Below are 14,169 nucleotides of genomic sequence, written 5' to 3' on the forward strand. Positions count from 1 at the left end.
TGAATTGGAGATCTGGCAAAGATAATTCAGATTCTAGTGTTTATACTATAATGAGTATGCTTTTATTCAATGGAGCTGATGAGTTTAAATGTGAAATTTTAAAAACAGTTATGATTCTATTCTTTTTAACTTATTTCTTTTATTTCTTTTAATTAATATCACAATATCTTATATTGATTATATACTTTTTTAGGCTTCAAATAGGAAGATTCTCCGGGTTCAAATTGCTGCATCTTTACTGTTTTATCTGATATGAATGAAGCTAGATCAAATGTAATTGGTAAGGTGGCTGAATTCAAACCTGATAGGCAACGCCTTTCAAAAAAGGTTGAAGAAAGAAGGAAGAAAGAGATTGAGCAGAGGAAGAATAAGAAGAAGCAGACTGTAGACAAGAAGAAGAAAGGAAAGGCTTAAGATATCATAATATTCTGAAACTAAGTAAGGAAAGGCTTAACATTGTGAAACTGATTTTTAAACATAGTTGTTATCATAATTTTCTGAAACTAAGCAAAGTACTTTGAAGAATGTATAGCTAATTAGTATTCATTCAACTTTTGTGTAGGTTATTGAATGAAGAATGGAAAAATATTCATTTTGTGTAAACAAGCTTTTGCCAATATATTATGAAAATGCTATATTGTTTGTTTAATTCAATTATTAAAGATCTCTGTTATCTTATGTCACTATATGTTAAAATAAAGTCACTATATTATTTATAAGGTCCTTGTTTGGTTCAAAAAGGTCACATTTACCATAGGTCACTATATGTTAAAATAAAGTCACTATATTATTTATAAGGTCTTTAGTTGGTTTAAAATGTCACTTCATTACCATAGGTCACTATATGTTAAAATAAAGTCACTATATTATTTACAAGGTCTTTGTTTGGTAAAAAAAGGCTACTTCCTTTTCAATATTTTATAGTGTCAAAAGTATAAGGACTATGTTTTAAATTAATGGTAATTATCATAGGTCACTATATGTTAAAATAAAGTCACTATTTTATTCATAAGGTTACTATTCTAAATATAAAGGTAACTAAGTCAAAATTATGGACTATGTTAACTAATGGTAATAAACTAACAATATAAGGGTATTATATAAAGATTACTATATTAAAATAAAGATCACTATATTGTAAAAAAAGATTACTATTCCAAGAAGTATATATCTCAAAATTAAAGGTTACTATGTTAATCATAAAAGATACTATATCATAATAATCAGTATTTAAGATTTAAGCATTTCAATTTCTTGATTTGTTATCTGTTGATCACAGGAAACATTGAAACAGCTTTAACAACTAAAAGAAGCCTTCTGTGTAGGACAACAAACTACCAATTAACAACAAGTTTAGAGAAAAAAGGTTTGTGTATAAGGTATTACAGTACTCATGTGCTTTATTCCTTGTTTCTTTGAAAAGCAATAAGTACAATTAAGATCAAATCAAAAGACATAATACTACAACAAAGGACACTATGTCAATCATAAAAGACACTATATCATAAAAAAAGACACTATATCTTAAAAAAAAAAAAAAGAAACTATATAAGTATTTAAAAGATATAAAGTTTCCAAGAATGAAATTACAAATAAAAGGTAACCATGTAACAATTCAAGTTACTATGATAAAAAATAATAATATTTGGTGTCTTAAAACTATCAGAGCATATACTTATTATTAATATTTGGTGTTTTGGCACCAAATTCTCTATGTTTCCTCCTCTTCCCCTTTTTCATGTAGTCATAGCTTCCTGGAATCCTTTTATTTGATTGGCCTCCTTTAGTTTTTGCACGAGCTGGGTCTAGTACTTGAACCACATTAGACGAAGTTGCTTCTGAATTCTCTTCTACACCTGTAGTGTTCTCAGAATGGTAGTCAGTTGACTTCATAGCAGAAATAATCTCATCAATTGCACTTGAATCTTTTGCATAGCTTTCTTCTAACACTTTCCTTGCTTTTTCAAACTTGTGGCTCTTAAGATTAAACTATAATACTTCCTCACCATGTGTAGCCGCCAGGGTGTGAAGTTGTTTAATGTCCCCTTCTTCCTTTGCTCTGCCTCAATACTCTCCCAAACTTTATCCTTAGCCACTTTAGTCCACCTGATAGATATGTATTGCTCTGGGATTTTTTCAACAGAATACATGTGTAAGATTCTAAGGCTATGGAAGCATAACCAACCTGACTCTTCAAAATTCTTGCATGGACATTGAATTGTTTGGTTAACAGGATCATAATTTACTGCTTGAGTTGTGCCATCTCTGCCTTCAAGGTACACTTGGTAAACCATTTTGTCTCCATTAATGAATAGCAGTTTAGTTTGAGATCCAATGGCTAGGTTGAATTCTTCTTCAAAGTCCCTGAATAATGTATGTGTATAAACCTCAGCAGCATGTTTTAGTAAGGCAGACATTGGATAGCTTGAAGTAGGAATTGATTTTATGCTATTGAACTCATAAAAATCCTCATTCCTTCTCCAAGTCTTCACTGTCTTCTGAAATATGTTGTAGAATTCTGTCAAACTTGTTTTCTTGTTTGCTTTGAATCCCACTGCATGATTTGTGCTCTCACTTCTCTGTGATGACAAGATTCCCGCGGAGAAAAAGTCCTTACTTAGAGCTGTTGACCACTTGTGCTTCAGTGAGTATAACCTTTTGAACCAACTATTGTTTTTCAGTTTGTACTTTGTCATCATTGAATCCCAACATACTTCAAACTGAGCTTCATTAATACAACCACTCAAGCATTTCATGAAAGCAGCTTTGAATGTATCATCACTCTTCAAAACTCCAAATCTTGTTACAGCATTTTGAATCAAGTGCCATAGACATAATCTATGTCTAGTATTTGGAAATACCTGCACATTTTTATACAGTTACTATAGTTTCAAAATTGGTTATTGCATTTAAAATATAGGTAACTATATAATTTTAGTACAAACATATTTAGATGTAGTGGTATTCAAAAAGTTCCTTCAAAATTTGAAATTACCTTTGGTTGTTGCTGCCATGGCTGCAATTGCCTTTTTGAAGGTCTCAAATAACCACACAAATGAATCTGTGGTCTCATCACCAATAAAAGAACAAGCAAACATAGTGTTCTTCCAGTGATTGTTTATTCCTACAAAGGGTGCACAGATGAGGTTGTAACGATTAGTCCTATATGTGGTGTCAAATACAGTGACATCCCCATATATTTTATAATCTTCAAGCATCATGGAATCCCTCCAAAACAAGTTCCAAACCCTTCCATCTGAATCCACCTTACTCTGAAAAAGAAGTTAGGGTCCTCAGAATAAGCTTCCTGTAGTTTGTCACAAACTACTTGAGAATCTCCTCCTTCAATGGCCTTTATTTTCAGTTTATAACAATAATTCATGTGGTCTTTCACTGTATGACCAATAGCATCTTCTCCACCAGCTTCATTTGACATGTAATTAAAGGATTCCATAGGTCTTAGTCTAGATTCTTGCATGGCCTCAATTACTTGCCCTTTAATTCTAGTCATTGCACGCTCTGAACGGTGGAAATGGTTCCATTGTGGTCTAGTGAGTGGATGATTGTGCACCAACACATGCTGAACTATCTCAAATTGCCCTTCCTCATTCAATTTTGCTATTATCAAAGCATTACAGTTTGTCCTTGTTATTGGAACCCTCCTACTTTGTCTTGTTTTTTTTTAACTGAAGAACTTTCCTCTGTCAAGAGTTCTTCTGCAATTTTTTCCTTTTTTTTACTAGAATTTCTTAATCCTGCTGCAGAACATACAAAGAACTTTTTGGTGATGATATCTTTAGTTCCAATTTTGCTTGTTTGTTTTGCTTTTCTAACACTAAAACCAACTGCAGCAGCATGTTGACAATACAATTCATGTATTTTCGCAAGTGTTGCTCGAGTTTCTCCTACTAACCAACCACTAATCTCATCGTTATTACTTGCACCTGTTTTTATAAAAAATAGATCACTATACTATCACTAAAGGCAACTATGTTACTTAAAAGTGGCTTTGCATGTCAGAAAAGCTTTAACAAGCATCATATAAGTACAATGTATTTATTTTTAAAAATAGATTACTATACTATTACTAAAGGCAACTATATTACTTAAAAGTTGCTTAATTATGCATAATCGCTTAATTTTCAATCAACATCAATTACACTTAATCGCTTAACTTTCACAATTACGCATAACTGCTTAATTCACAATTACGCATAATTCAATAAACATAAATTACGCATAATTACTTAATTTTCAATCAACATAAATATGCATAATCGCTTAATTCACAATTGCATAATATAATCGCCTAATTCAAATTATCAAATTAAAACCTAAATGTCTAATTTAATCTTCAAATCAAACAATTGATTGCATAATCGTTTAATTCACATTATCGAATTCTAATATGAATTGCATATAAATATATCGTATAATACCTTGAGGTTTCATTAGAGATTGATTTTCGTCATGAACTTCATTATCATCCTCAGCTTCAATAATAGCTTGTTCTTCATCTTCAACAGCTTCATTCAGATCGAAATTGATGACATTAATATCGAAGTTTTCTATAGTGTCCTGTATACTTCGATTTAGATCCATTTCAATTGATTGTATAGAAGAATTCTCCATGAAATTTGAAGAAATTGATTGATTAAGTAGAAAATAAAACCTAGAATTGCGTACAATTAGAAGGAGAGAGATGAAAATTCGAGCTCTATTTTAGTTGTTAATGGCGTCGAACTGGAAGGAAATTAGTAGGTTGTGGCAGAAGAAATGGCTTGTGAAATAAGTTAGTGGACTGGGCTGTGAAATAAGTTAGTAGGAGATGGGCTGTTCAGTGGGTTGTGGCACGTGAGACCCTAAGGTCCACAATAAATTTATTGTGGACCAGGTCCACCCAAGAATTTTTGCATTAGTGAATGTTGATGTTGGTAAAAGTAAAAAAAAAACACCATAACTGAAAAACTTGAATGTTGTTGAAAGTTGATAAAGTTAGTTTGAAAGGTGGTTGGTGGTTAAATGTCGACAATTAGACTAGGAAAATATTCCTTAATATACGCAAACTCTCTTATCCTAAACACTAGATCTTCAAACATATTACGTATCAATTGGGTACAAGATGTTGATTCTTCACAAATTAAAGTCAATCAAAATTAATTAATTTGATGAATTTTAACTTTGAATAGTCATGACTTCTTATTTATATAATTTATATCCAAGTTGAAATATACAAGTACAAGTTATAAGATTAAGGACTACCTTGACGTACAACTAATGGCTCTCATTAATCGTAGAAATGTCATAAAAACCTTCCTAATTATATCATTTGTAGGCTAATACTAACCCTTTCAAAGCAAATAATCAAATTAGTCAGAGCAGTGCACCTAATAATATTCTAGAATCATGAGTTTGGTAGGATGAAATAAATGTAATGTGAGGGTCCATATATATTTGGCTAGGCTAATTTATGTACGTGCACAACGTGCTCTATCTTTTTCAGCATTTAGTAGTGTTCAACTGCTCATTTAGAAAGCTAATTTTCCTACTTCATTCCGAGTAATATTAACCTTACAACTCTTGCTGGAGTTGCATCTCCATAAGCCAATTTGGTAGCTAAGTACTCAGTTAATTTTAGGGAAAAAAAAAAAGATCATGATAAGCTCACGCGCATTTTAATAAGTTTATGATTCGAGGTTAAGTTATCAACGAAACTTATTCTTAATACCCCTTGGTTTAAAATAAATACCCCAATTATGTATGTTTTATTATAGATGCCTAGCTAGTCATATTAAGGTTCTATTTGACTGGTTCATCTGAATAATTCTATTTTACATGAATTTATTTTATTTTTACTAGACTATTTATCTTTATTTGTATTTTTTAATTTTTGAAGTTATTTTTTCAAATATTTAATTTATTTAAACTTATGTTATATGAACATATTTTATAAGAAATTATATTTACATAACTTTTTTATTGAAATAATCTAAACTTATCAATAGAAGAAAGTGAGGGTACTAAGGACATGTTCTCTTCAGCTTAATTTCAGTTCAATTCAGTTCAGTTCCTAATTAATTTTCTTTTCTCATTATTTCAGCTCTATTCAGTCAGTTCAATTCAGTTCAACTCCAATCATCAATTCAATTAAGTTTAGTTCCGTTGTTTTCAATAAATCAAACAAGCCCTAAGACCTTGAATTTCTTTAATTTTAATTTACATGTTAATTTTCTGATCAGCTAGATAATTATACGAATTATTAAGTTTTTATTAGGTGGCTTGGATTCAAATGAATATATAGCATGCATATTGACATGCTAAGAATTCACAATCTTATAGTGCACATAGTTGCGATTGTATATCTCTACTTTACACTCATCCATCACTCACTACGTACAAATGGCTTATGATGATCTATAATAGGATGCTAGAATCCCAACGTTTATTAGAGGCTCAACTCTTGACTAATGTAATTGACCTTTGGATAATTTGAAGACACAAACTAAAAGTTTTAATATACATTTTTATTCTTAACTTCTTGTTATAATCAATCTAGACAATCAAAAATGCAGTCATAGTCACCTAGTCTTACATTGTATAATGATTCCTTCAATTCATGCAAAGTTTATCCAAGAAATTAAAATTAGTGTATAATTATTAATTAATTACGTAGTGCTCTCATGCTTTGTCATGTAAGTTAGCCAAAAGTTTAGCAAAGAGACTTTTTTAAGTAACTTTATCTTCTTAAATTAAAGAAAAGTATTAGAATTACTAAGTATTACATCATATGTTAATTTTGCACCCACAAAAGAAACGAAAAGAATTAGACAGCAACCAAACAACTTGGGACTTTTCTAATTACTTAACGTATATATTCATCTTAGCCAAATTGTTGACGATGGTGCACTTTTCCACCTAACATAATTAACATTAAATTAAGCTTACTAATTGTAATTATCTATTGTTAATGATGCACTTTTCCACCATCACATTACACTAGGCTACTATAATATGTAGAGTGATGAGCAATGTTTAGGTATCTTATCCAAAACTATACTTCTTATTGGAGATTTGATATTCCAAATTCACTATTCCAATATTAGATTCCATTAATCTTATGTTAGTGGATCTTCATATACTCTTAGATATATATTTGTTAATTTTGGAATTGACTGCATTATGCAAAGAGTACTCAAACTTTATACATTTTGTTTAAAACAGGATGATTCATTATTTTTATTTTTTATTTTTAATGAGCTTATTTTAATTCAATTATTCAAACGTGAAATTATTTGAGCTTATTAGACCTTATTAAAGTTTTTTTTTCGTCTTATTACAGAACTTAGATAATTATTATTAGCTTATAAGCTTTTAGCTTGGTATTATTATTAGCTTATAAAACTTATTTTCTTAAAATAAGTGAAAATAATAAGGTGAATTGATAATAATTTCAGTGATCGTTAACCAAACAAGATGTACTCAAAGTTGTTGTCAAATCTATAATACTCTATGATTCATATTACTACGCCACATGGCATTTGCCACTTGACTACATATATTACACAATTAATGGTTACTTGCTAACCTACAAGTTTATTTTAATTAAAGTAGCATCTTAGCATATATACAAATATAATATTTCATGTGATATATATACTATGATATGCAATATATGAATTGAACTAATAATGCTACAAATTCTGCAATTCCAGCAACATCATGATATTGGTGTTCCTTGTAAAAGATCATAGGGTCCCATGCCAACTAAATATAAATATATTCGGCAAAAAAGTGGGCAAAATATACTCCAAATTCTTTTGGCTAATAAGAAAAGGGGCCAATTTTGGTTAAGAATGTTTTCTTGTTCCTTCATAACTTGGCCTTACCACTAAAGCTAGGGTTGTATATTATTGTATTATCAATGGATTTGCAAAATGGATTGTGTCTAGGAAAGACCTCAACAGTACAATAATGGTTTGGGCTTCCACTATGCACATGCCTAAATGTCTTAAAACTTAACAAGCATCATCTAAAAATCTTATATTGTCTTGTTTATTTGTTACATATTAATTATAAATCTTACTATATACTTGTATTTAATATTTGATAATCCGTAATAAGAATTGAAATTGTAACTTGAGATCAACTAGTTGGAGTATTAGCTTGTCTAAAAATCTTATATTGTGATAGATACTCAAATTTTAACTTATTTTCTTTGCATTATTGCTTTTGTAATCGGCTTTTTCACCAAAACATACTGATATTTTAAAAGACGTAGAGATTGTTGATGTACTAAGACTTAAGTTACCCGAGTTCACCTGTAATACATACGATATAATCTGAGTAATTCAAATTGGATAAATTTAAAATAATAGTGACATAGTGTATGTAGAGAGATAATTTAAAACCTTTTGCTCAAATTTATGATCTGATTTATATTTATTTATTTCTATAATGAAATATATGAAAATTGTTCCTCACTTCTTATTGCTTGGTTGCACACTTGCACTATAGTATTACTCCATAGTATATATTATAGCTACAAAAGAAATTTGGTAGCACTAAATAAATTGCAACCGCAAAAAAATTAAAAATTAAAAGAAACAACATCCAAACGACTAGACACTTTCTTACCAATTACTTAATTAATTATAGAGAAGTTGCTATTACTATATTGCGGATTCTAATGCATCCGTAGCTCGATCTTAACTGAAAGGTCGAAGATGCTACACTTTTCAAACATGACATTAAACTATCGAAAGAAATAGGAAAAGTATTAGTAAATTATTGACAATGCTTTGCACTTTCCACCAAAACAAATAAAAAGCAAACTAAAATAGGAATTGATTAAACAAATAGTAAAAAATAAAATAAATACTTCGTATATATAATACATATAAAAATAATATGGATCGCGGCGGATCGTCATGGGTCGAATCTAATACTCCGTAGATGCTTGTGTCAAAAATATATAGATTCAGTCCTTATAAAGTATCAATGGACCACTTGCAACTATTCTACGTATTGATCTGAAGTCATATACTCGTACAACATATTTCTTTTTTTTTTTAAATTGCAATACTTCTCTTTTTATGCTTGTCGATGCATAATTTTATTCGTTAATATCTTTAATTATCAATATGTAAAAAATATAATATTAAAATAGTATAAATCGAGACGAACCTAACAAGATTTTACGTAACTATATTTTTTATTTACTTAAGTATAAATCATCAAAACTAATCAAAGTAAAACACATAAATAGTGTAACAGTCAAACTGCTGCAACTTTATAAAAATCGGAGAAAGTTATCAATAACGACAACATAAGAATATAAGACTCAAATGCCAACAGTTCTTATAAAATGAATTGAGGTCAATATTGCTATAGAGATGGCAACAAGTTTAATTTGTTTTAGTACGGAGTACTAGTTTGTAATTCTTCTTCTAGTACTAGTTTGTAATCTTTTTTTAACCTTTGTCGGAAAAAAAAAAGTCAAATTGATTTGTTTTTATTACAGTCTACACATATTATGTACACTAAAAAAAAGGATGGAAGAATTTTATAAACAAACTATATTAAAAAAAAAAAAAAAAGAAGCAAAACTTAATGATGAATATATATATAGTGAATAAAATCATCGAATGATAAAAATTAAAATAAAATAATAACAAGGGTTGTAGTTAGATGAGATGATAAGTGGAATTTGATACGGAGTAAGATTGGATGGAAAGACAAAGATCTAAGTTATGTCGAACAAAAAATAAAACTTTTTAATTTATATTATACTTCGTATCACTTTATTAGTTTGTCTTGAATTTTACGTAGCACTCAAAACTTTATGTAACTAATTATAAGCTAGCGATATGATCATCTAATCATCTATTATGTATGTCGGCATGTTTATAGATTTTTTTAGAAAAGAGGATCAAAGATTCAAAGATCTGATCTTAATATAAATCTAATCTTGTAAATCATCAAACAGTATCGTACTATTCCATACTTGTTTGCATTGGGAGCTTGGGACAGAATCCATAAACATGTTAAGATACATTATAAACAAATTCTAACATACAAAAAACACATAATACATTAAATAATATTATTATGAAGATACTATCAATAAAGATAATAACAACAAGATACTAAATAACATGTTATAAATATCTTTGGAAATCACAAAAGTGTTTTGGGCAGAAATATCTTAAAACATGAAGGTGTAACGTGGCAATCTTGTATCTACGGGTACTTGCTTGATACGTATGGTTTAGTGTAAGCTGTATACTGTATAAATAATGTGTTTTTATGGAAAAAGTTAGAATAGAAGAGAAAAAAGTGTTTAAACTTTAATTTAATTTTGTAGTCGGCAGTTAGTTGTTCACACAATTACACATGAATCAAGTTCATCAATACTATAAACAACTAAAAGGTTCAATATGACATATATTATTACTACAATTAAAATCTACGTAGAAATGTAGAATATAAGTAGTATTTATTTATGGTATGCCAAAAATTTCACACTTTGTTAGAAGGCTTTTTAAGTCAATTAAATAAATAAACTAACCTTAATCTATCTATACTAGTCTATATCTATACTAGTCTATATATACTAGTATTTAAAAACAAAAACCATCAACCCTATAATGCCACATGTACATTTCATTTTTTTTTTCTCCAATGCCACATGTCACCTTAAATTTAATTCAATACATATATGAATGATTAAATGTTGTTTGGTTCACTTTCCTCCAATTTAATTTCTACTACAATTACATTCAATTTTCACCTCTTCTTCTCCTCTATAAACTATTCATTTGCCAATATAAATATATTAAAAAATAATTATTTATATAGTATAACTATAACTAAACCGTGTGTTGCATGGGCCAGAAGGCTAGTTGGATTCGAATAATTTATACCAATGCTTAGAATGACCAAATTCTTTTCCGGGGCCTAGCCCCTCGTGTGCAAAAAAAAAAAAAAAAAAAAAAAAGTGTAAAATGACCAATTATTAAACTTATGTTAAACTAATGAAGAGGGTGATGTATGTGGTTAAAGGGTTTATCTTTATATTGCCAAGTTAAGAAAAAAATTCGTGTGTATTTTGGTTAGTCTTGTTTTTTAAGTGTTACAATTCTTACAAAAATACTATAATAGCTTTTCTTTTAATATTTTAACTATGAATTACATTAAATTGAAATATTAAATCATGATATGATACGTACAATCAAGATAATGCTTTTCTATATTATTGTGATCGAATTTGTGATTGATAAATGCAATAACAATTGGATGTACGAAAATTTACTGCCGGTGAAATATGGCGGATGTTTGTGGAGGACCTGTGATGATTGAAAAGGACGATATGGAAGATGAGAAAAGATATTTCCAAGACGAATTATTATTATTATTATTATTATTATTATTATTATTATTATTATATATATTATATATAATTTTATTTTTTTTTGGTTCTAAGGAAATTAGAATGAATCAATTGATTTGATCCATTCATCCATATGATGTGTATCATTATTAGTAAAGAAAATTTGTTACTCCTAGTAATTAATTTAAGGAAAGCTTGCAAACATTTTGAATATTACTATTACTACCTCCAATTGTTTTTTTTTTTTTAGTTGCAACTTTAAAATATTTTATATCTTGTAAATAATACCCCAAAGTTGTAACTAAAAAAAATCAGAGGTGGTATTAATATTAATCCTACATGGCAAAAGGTGCAAAATTTAGTTAGTATCTTAATTACTAGAGTAAATATTAAAAATTTGTAGTCACATAATATATTTAATTAAAATTTACTAATAATTATTATTAGCAATACTTTTTGATATAAATAAAGTTAAAATATATGAGTTAAAAAAAAATTATTATACTACATCCGTTTCAAATTACATGCAACAATTGAATTTTTTATATTACTCAAAGAGTCAAATGTTGCACATCATAATGTGAAATGAAGATAGTATAATATTTAAAATTTCCTCATTTTTTTAATCACAAAAAAAAATAAAATAATTTACATTATTTACACGCACACTCCTTTAATAATCTTTTGTGATTTATACGTTTAGAAAAAAAATATAATCATGTTCATGTGAGATCTTCTTATATTGGTCTCGATAAACACTTAATTAATACCCAACTAAAAGTGAATGGATAAAACATATTTTAAGGTAAAGAGTATACACTCTAACTTTTGTAATTTATAGTAATGATAAAACATAATCATGTGCCTAGAAATCTTGTTCAATTCAAATTTGTTAAAGAAGCGTGTCAACTAAAAACACCCGAAAGATGTAATGCACTTTCATAGTTTCATCTTCACAATACTCATATTAGGGATTGTTCTCTTCCGTTGAAATTCAGCTCAGTTCAGTTCAGTTCAGCTCAGTTCAGTTCAGCTCAGTTCAGTTCAACTCAGCTCTTAATTTACGTCTAATGATATTGCTAATGATATAAAGCCAAATTTCATTCTTTTAAACTCTTATTACAACGACGACAACAACAACAACAATAATAATAATGGTAATAATAATAATAATATTAATAATAATAATAATAATATTAACAGTAATAACAACAATAATAATAATAATAATCAATAAATAATAATAATAATAATAATAACAATAATAATTGAAATAATAATACTAATAATAATAATCAATAAATAATAATAATAATAATAATCATCAATAAATAATAATAATAATAATAATAATAATCAATAAATAATAATAATAATAATCAAAATTAATAATCAAAATTATTTATAATAATAATAATAATAATATTATTATTATTATTATTATTATTATTATGTACATTTGTATATACACATATGTATAGTAATAAATAATCAAAGATCACTAATCCGTAGTTAGAAATCACTAATTAATAAGTTCAGTTCAGCTGAGTTCAGTCAATCGGAACATGCCCTTATTTATCCACCAATCCTATCCTCTATAATTATTCTATTAGTTGAATGATAGATAATAATTTGAGAAACATTGAATGACATAAATTTAAGTTATGATTTTTGCTTGACATTATAAGTAGTTGCCACGTGTAATTACTATTTGAGAGGTTTATCCAAAACAGAAAATGTATGTGGCTGTCCATGTGTAAAAGGATTAGCTTGAAATTGACACGTAGGATGGGCTTTTTGCTTTTGGGCGTTTCATTAGCCCAAGAGCCGGATTTTCCCCCCTTCTTCAGTCTTCAACGTTGCTAAAAAGAAAAATATCTGACCCTTCAAAAAAAAAAAAAGAAAAAAAAAATTATGCTTTTTCCACGTCAATCTCCTAAGTAAAAAAATATCCTAGGTTTAGACATGTCATAAATCAATCATAAGAGTTCCATATTTGGTTGTCCACCCACATTTATTATTCATTGCTTTCTTGATTAGGTTTTGTAAGATTTGCATAGTTAATAAAAACACGAAAATTTCATTTGGTTGAACATAATAAGGGTATGTTCATATTTATTGAACTGAACTGATTGAAGTTGAGCTGAAATGAACTGAAATAAAATAAATATTTTATGAGAGAAGAAAATTAGGAGTTAAATTGAACTGAAATTAAGATGAAGTGAACAAACCATAAGTTCTACTACTAATAATATGGATTTATGAGAAATCCACATAACTTAGGTAGTTCCATCATTTTTAGTAAGAAAAACATCTTAAAAGTTGGTGAATAAAACACTTACATGCAAATACGTTTTGTATATGTTTACTTCTAGAAAAATCCATTTCCATTTATAAGTTAATCAAACAAGTACTCTACAATGTTGAACATTGTCTAATCAAGCCAATTTAGGTCTAAAGGTAGCAGCTTGAACTTATAATATCTTGCTTTATTATACTTCCTCCATTTTTTATTACTTGACCCGTTTTGACTTTTATACTATTCACTATCCCTCTTTTGACCATATTTTGTGAATAATATGTAAGGAAAAATATATTCATGTATGATCTTTTTGGATTCGTCTCAATAAGTACTATCATAATATATAACTTTTATAATTTTTACTTATAGAGAATTTAAGTTATTGATCGTTAAAGTTTTGTATTGACAAGTGTGATAAAATAAACAGGTCAAGTAAAAAAAAACGGAGGAAGTATATGATTGTTTTGAAAGGGGTTAA

General features: G+C 28.2%; 1 protein-coding gene across 1 annotated transcript; it reads right to left on the reverse strand.

The window, feature by feature from the left end:
* Positions 1-1,662: 1,662 nt before the first annotated feature.
* LOC110726664 (protein FAR1-RELATED SEQUENCE 5-like) lies at positions 1,663-4,602 on the reverse strand. The gene is made up of 6 exons (XM_021906134.1): positions 4,440-4,602; positions 3,696-3,944; positions 3,329-3,618; positions 3,027-3,272; positions 2,007-2,861; positions 1,663-1,887 (listed from the first exon to the last, which is right to left on the reverse strand). Exons 1-6 carry the CDS (start codon positions 4,600-4,602, stop codon positions 1,663-1,665), a joined length of 2,028 nt encoding a protein of 675 aa, XP_021761826.1.
* Between the last annotated feature and the right edge of the window lie 9,567 nt (positions 4,603-14,169).

This window comes from Chenopodium quinoa, unplaced genomic scaffold, assembly GCF_001683475.1.
Source record: "Chenopodium quinoa cultivar QQ74 unplaced genomic scaffold, ASM168347v1, whole genome shotgun sequence".
NCBI classification, from domain to species: Eukaryota; Viridiplantae; Streptophyta; class Magnoliopsida; order Caryophyllales; family Amaranthaceae; genus Chenopodium; species Chenopodium quinoa.

Excerpts from the sequence above, each read along its gene's own strand:
- LOC110726664 (XM_021906134.1), bottom strand. The coding sequence starts at position 4,602 with ATGGATCTAAATCGAAGTATACAGGACACTATAGAAAACTTCGATATT. Across the intron at positions 3,619-3,695 it reads AGAACTCTTGACAGAGGAAA|CAAAATTGAATGAGGAAGGG; the intron begins GTTCTTCAGTTA and ends CTTTGATAATAG. Across the intron at positions 1,888-2,006 it reads CACCCTGGCGGCTACACATG|TCAACTGACTACCATTCTGA; the intron begins GTGAGGAAGTAT and ends TCTGCTATGAAG.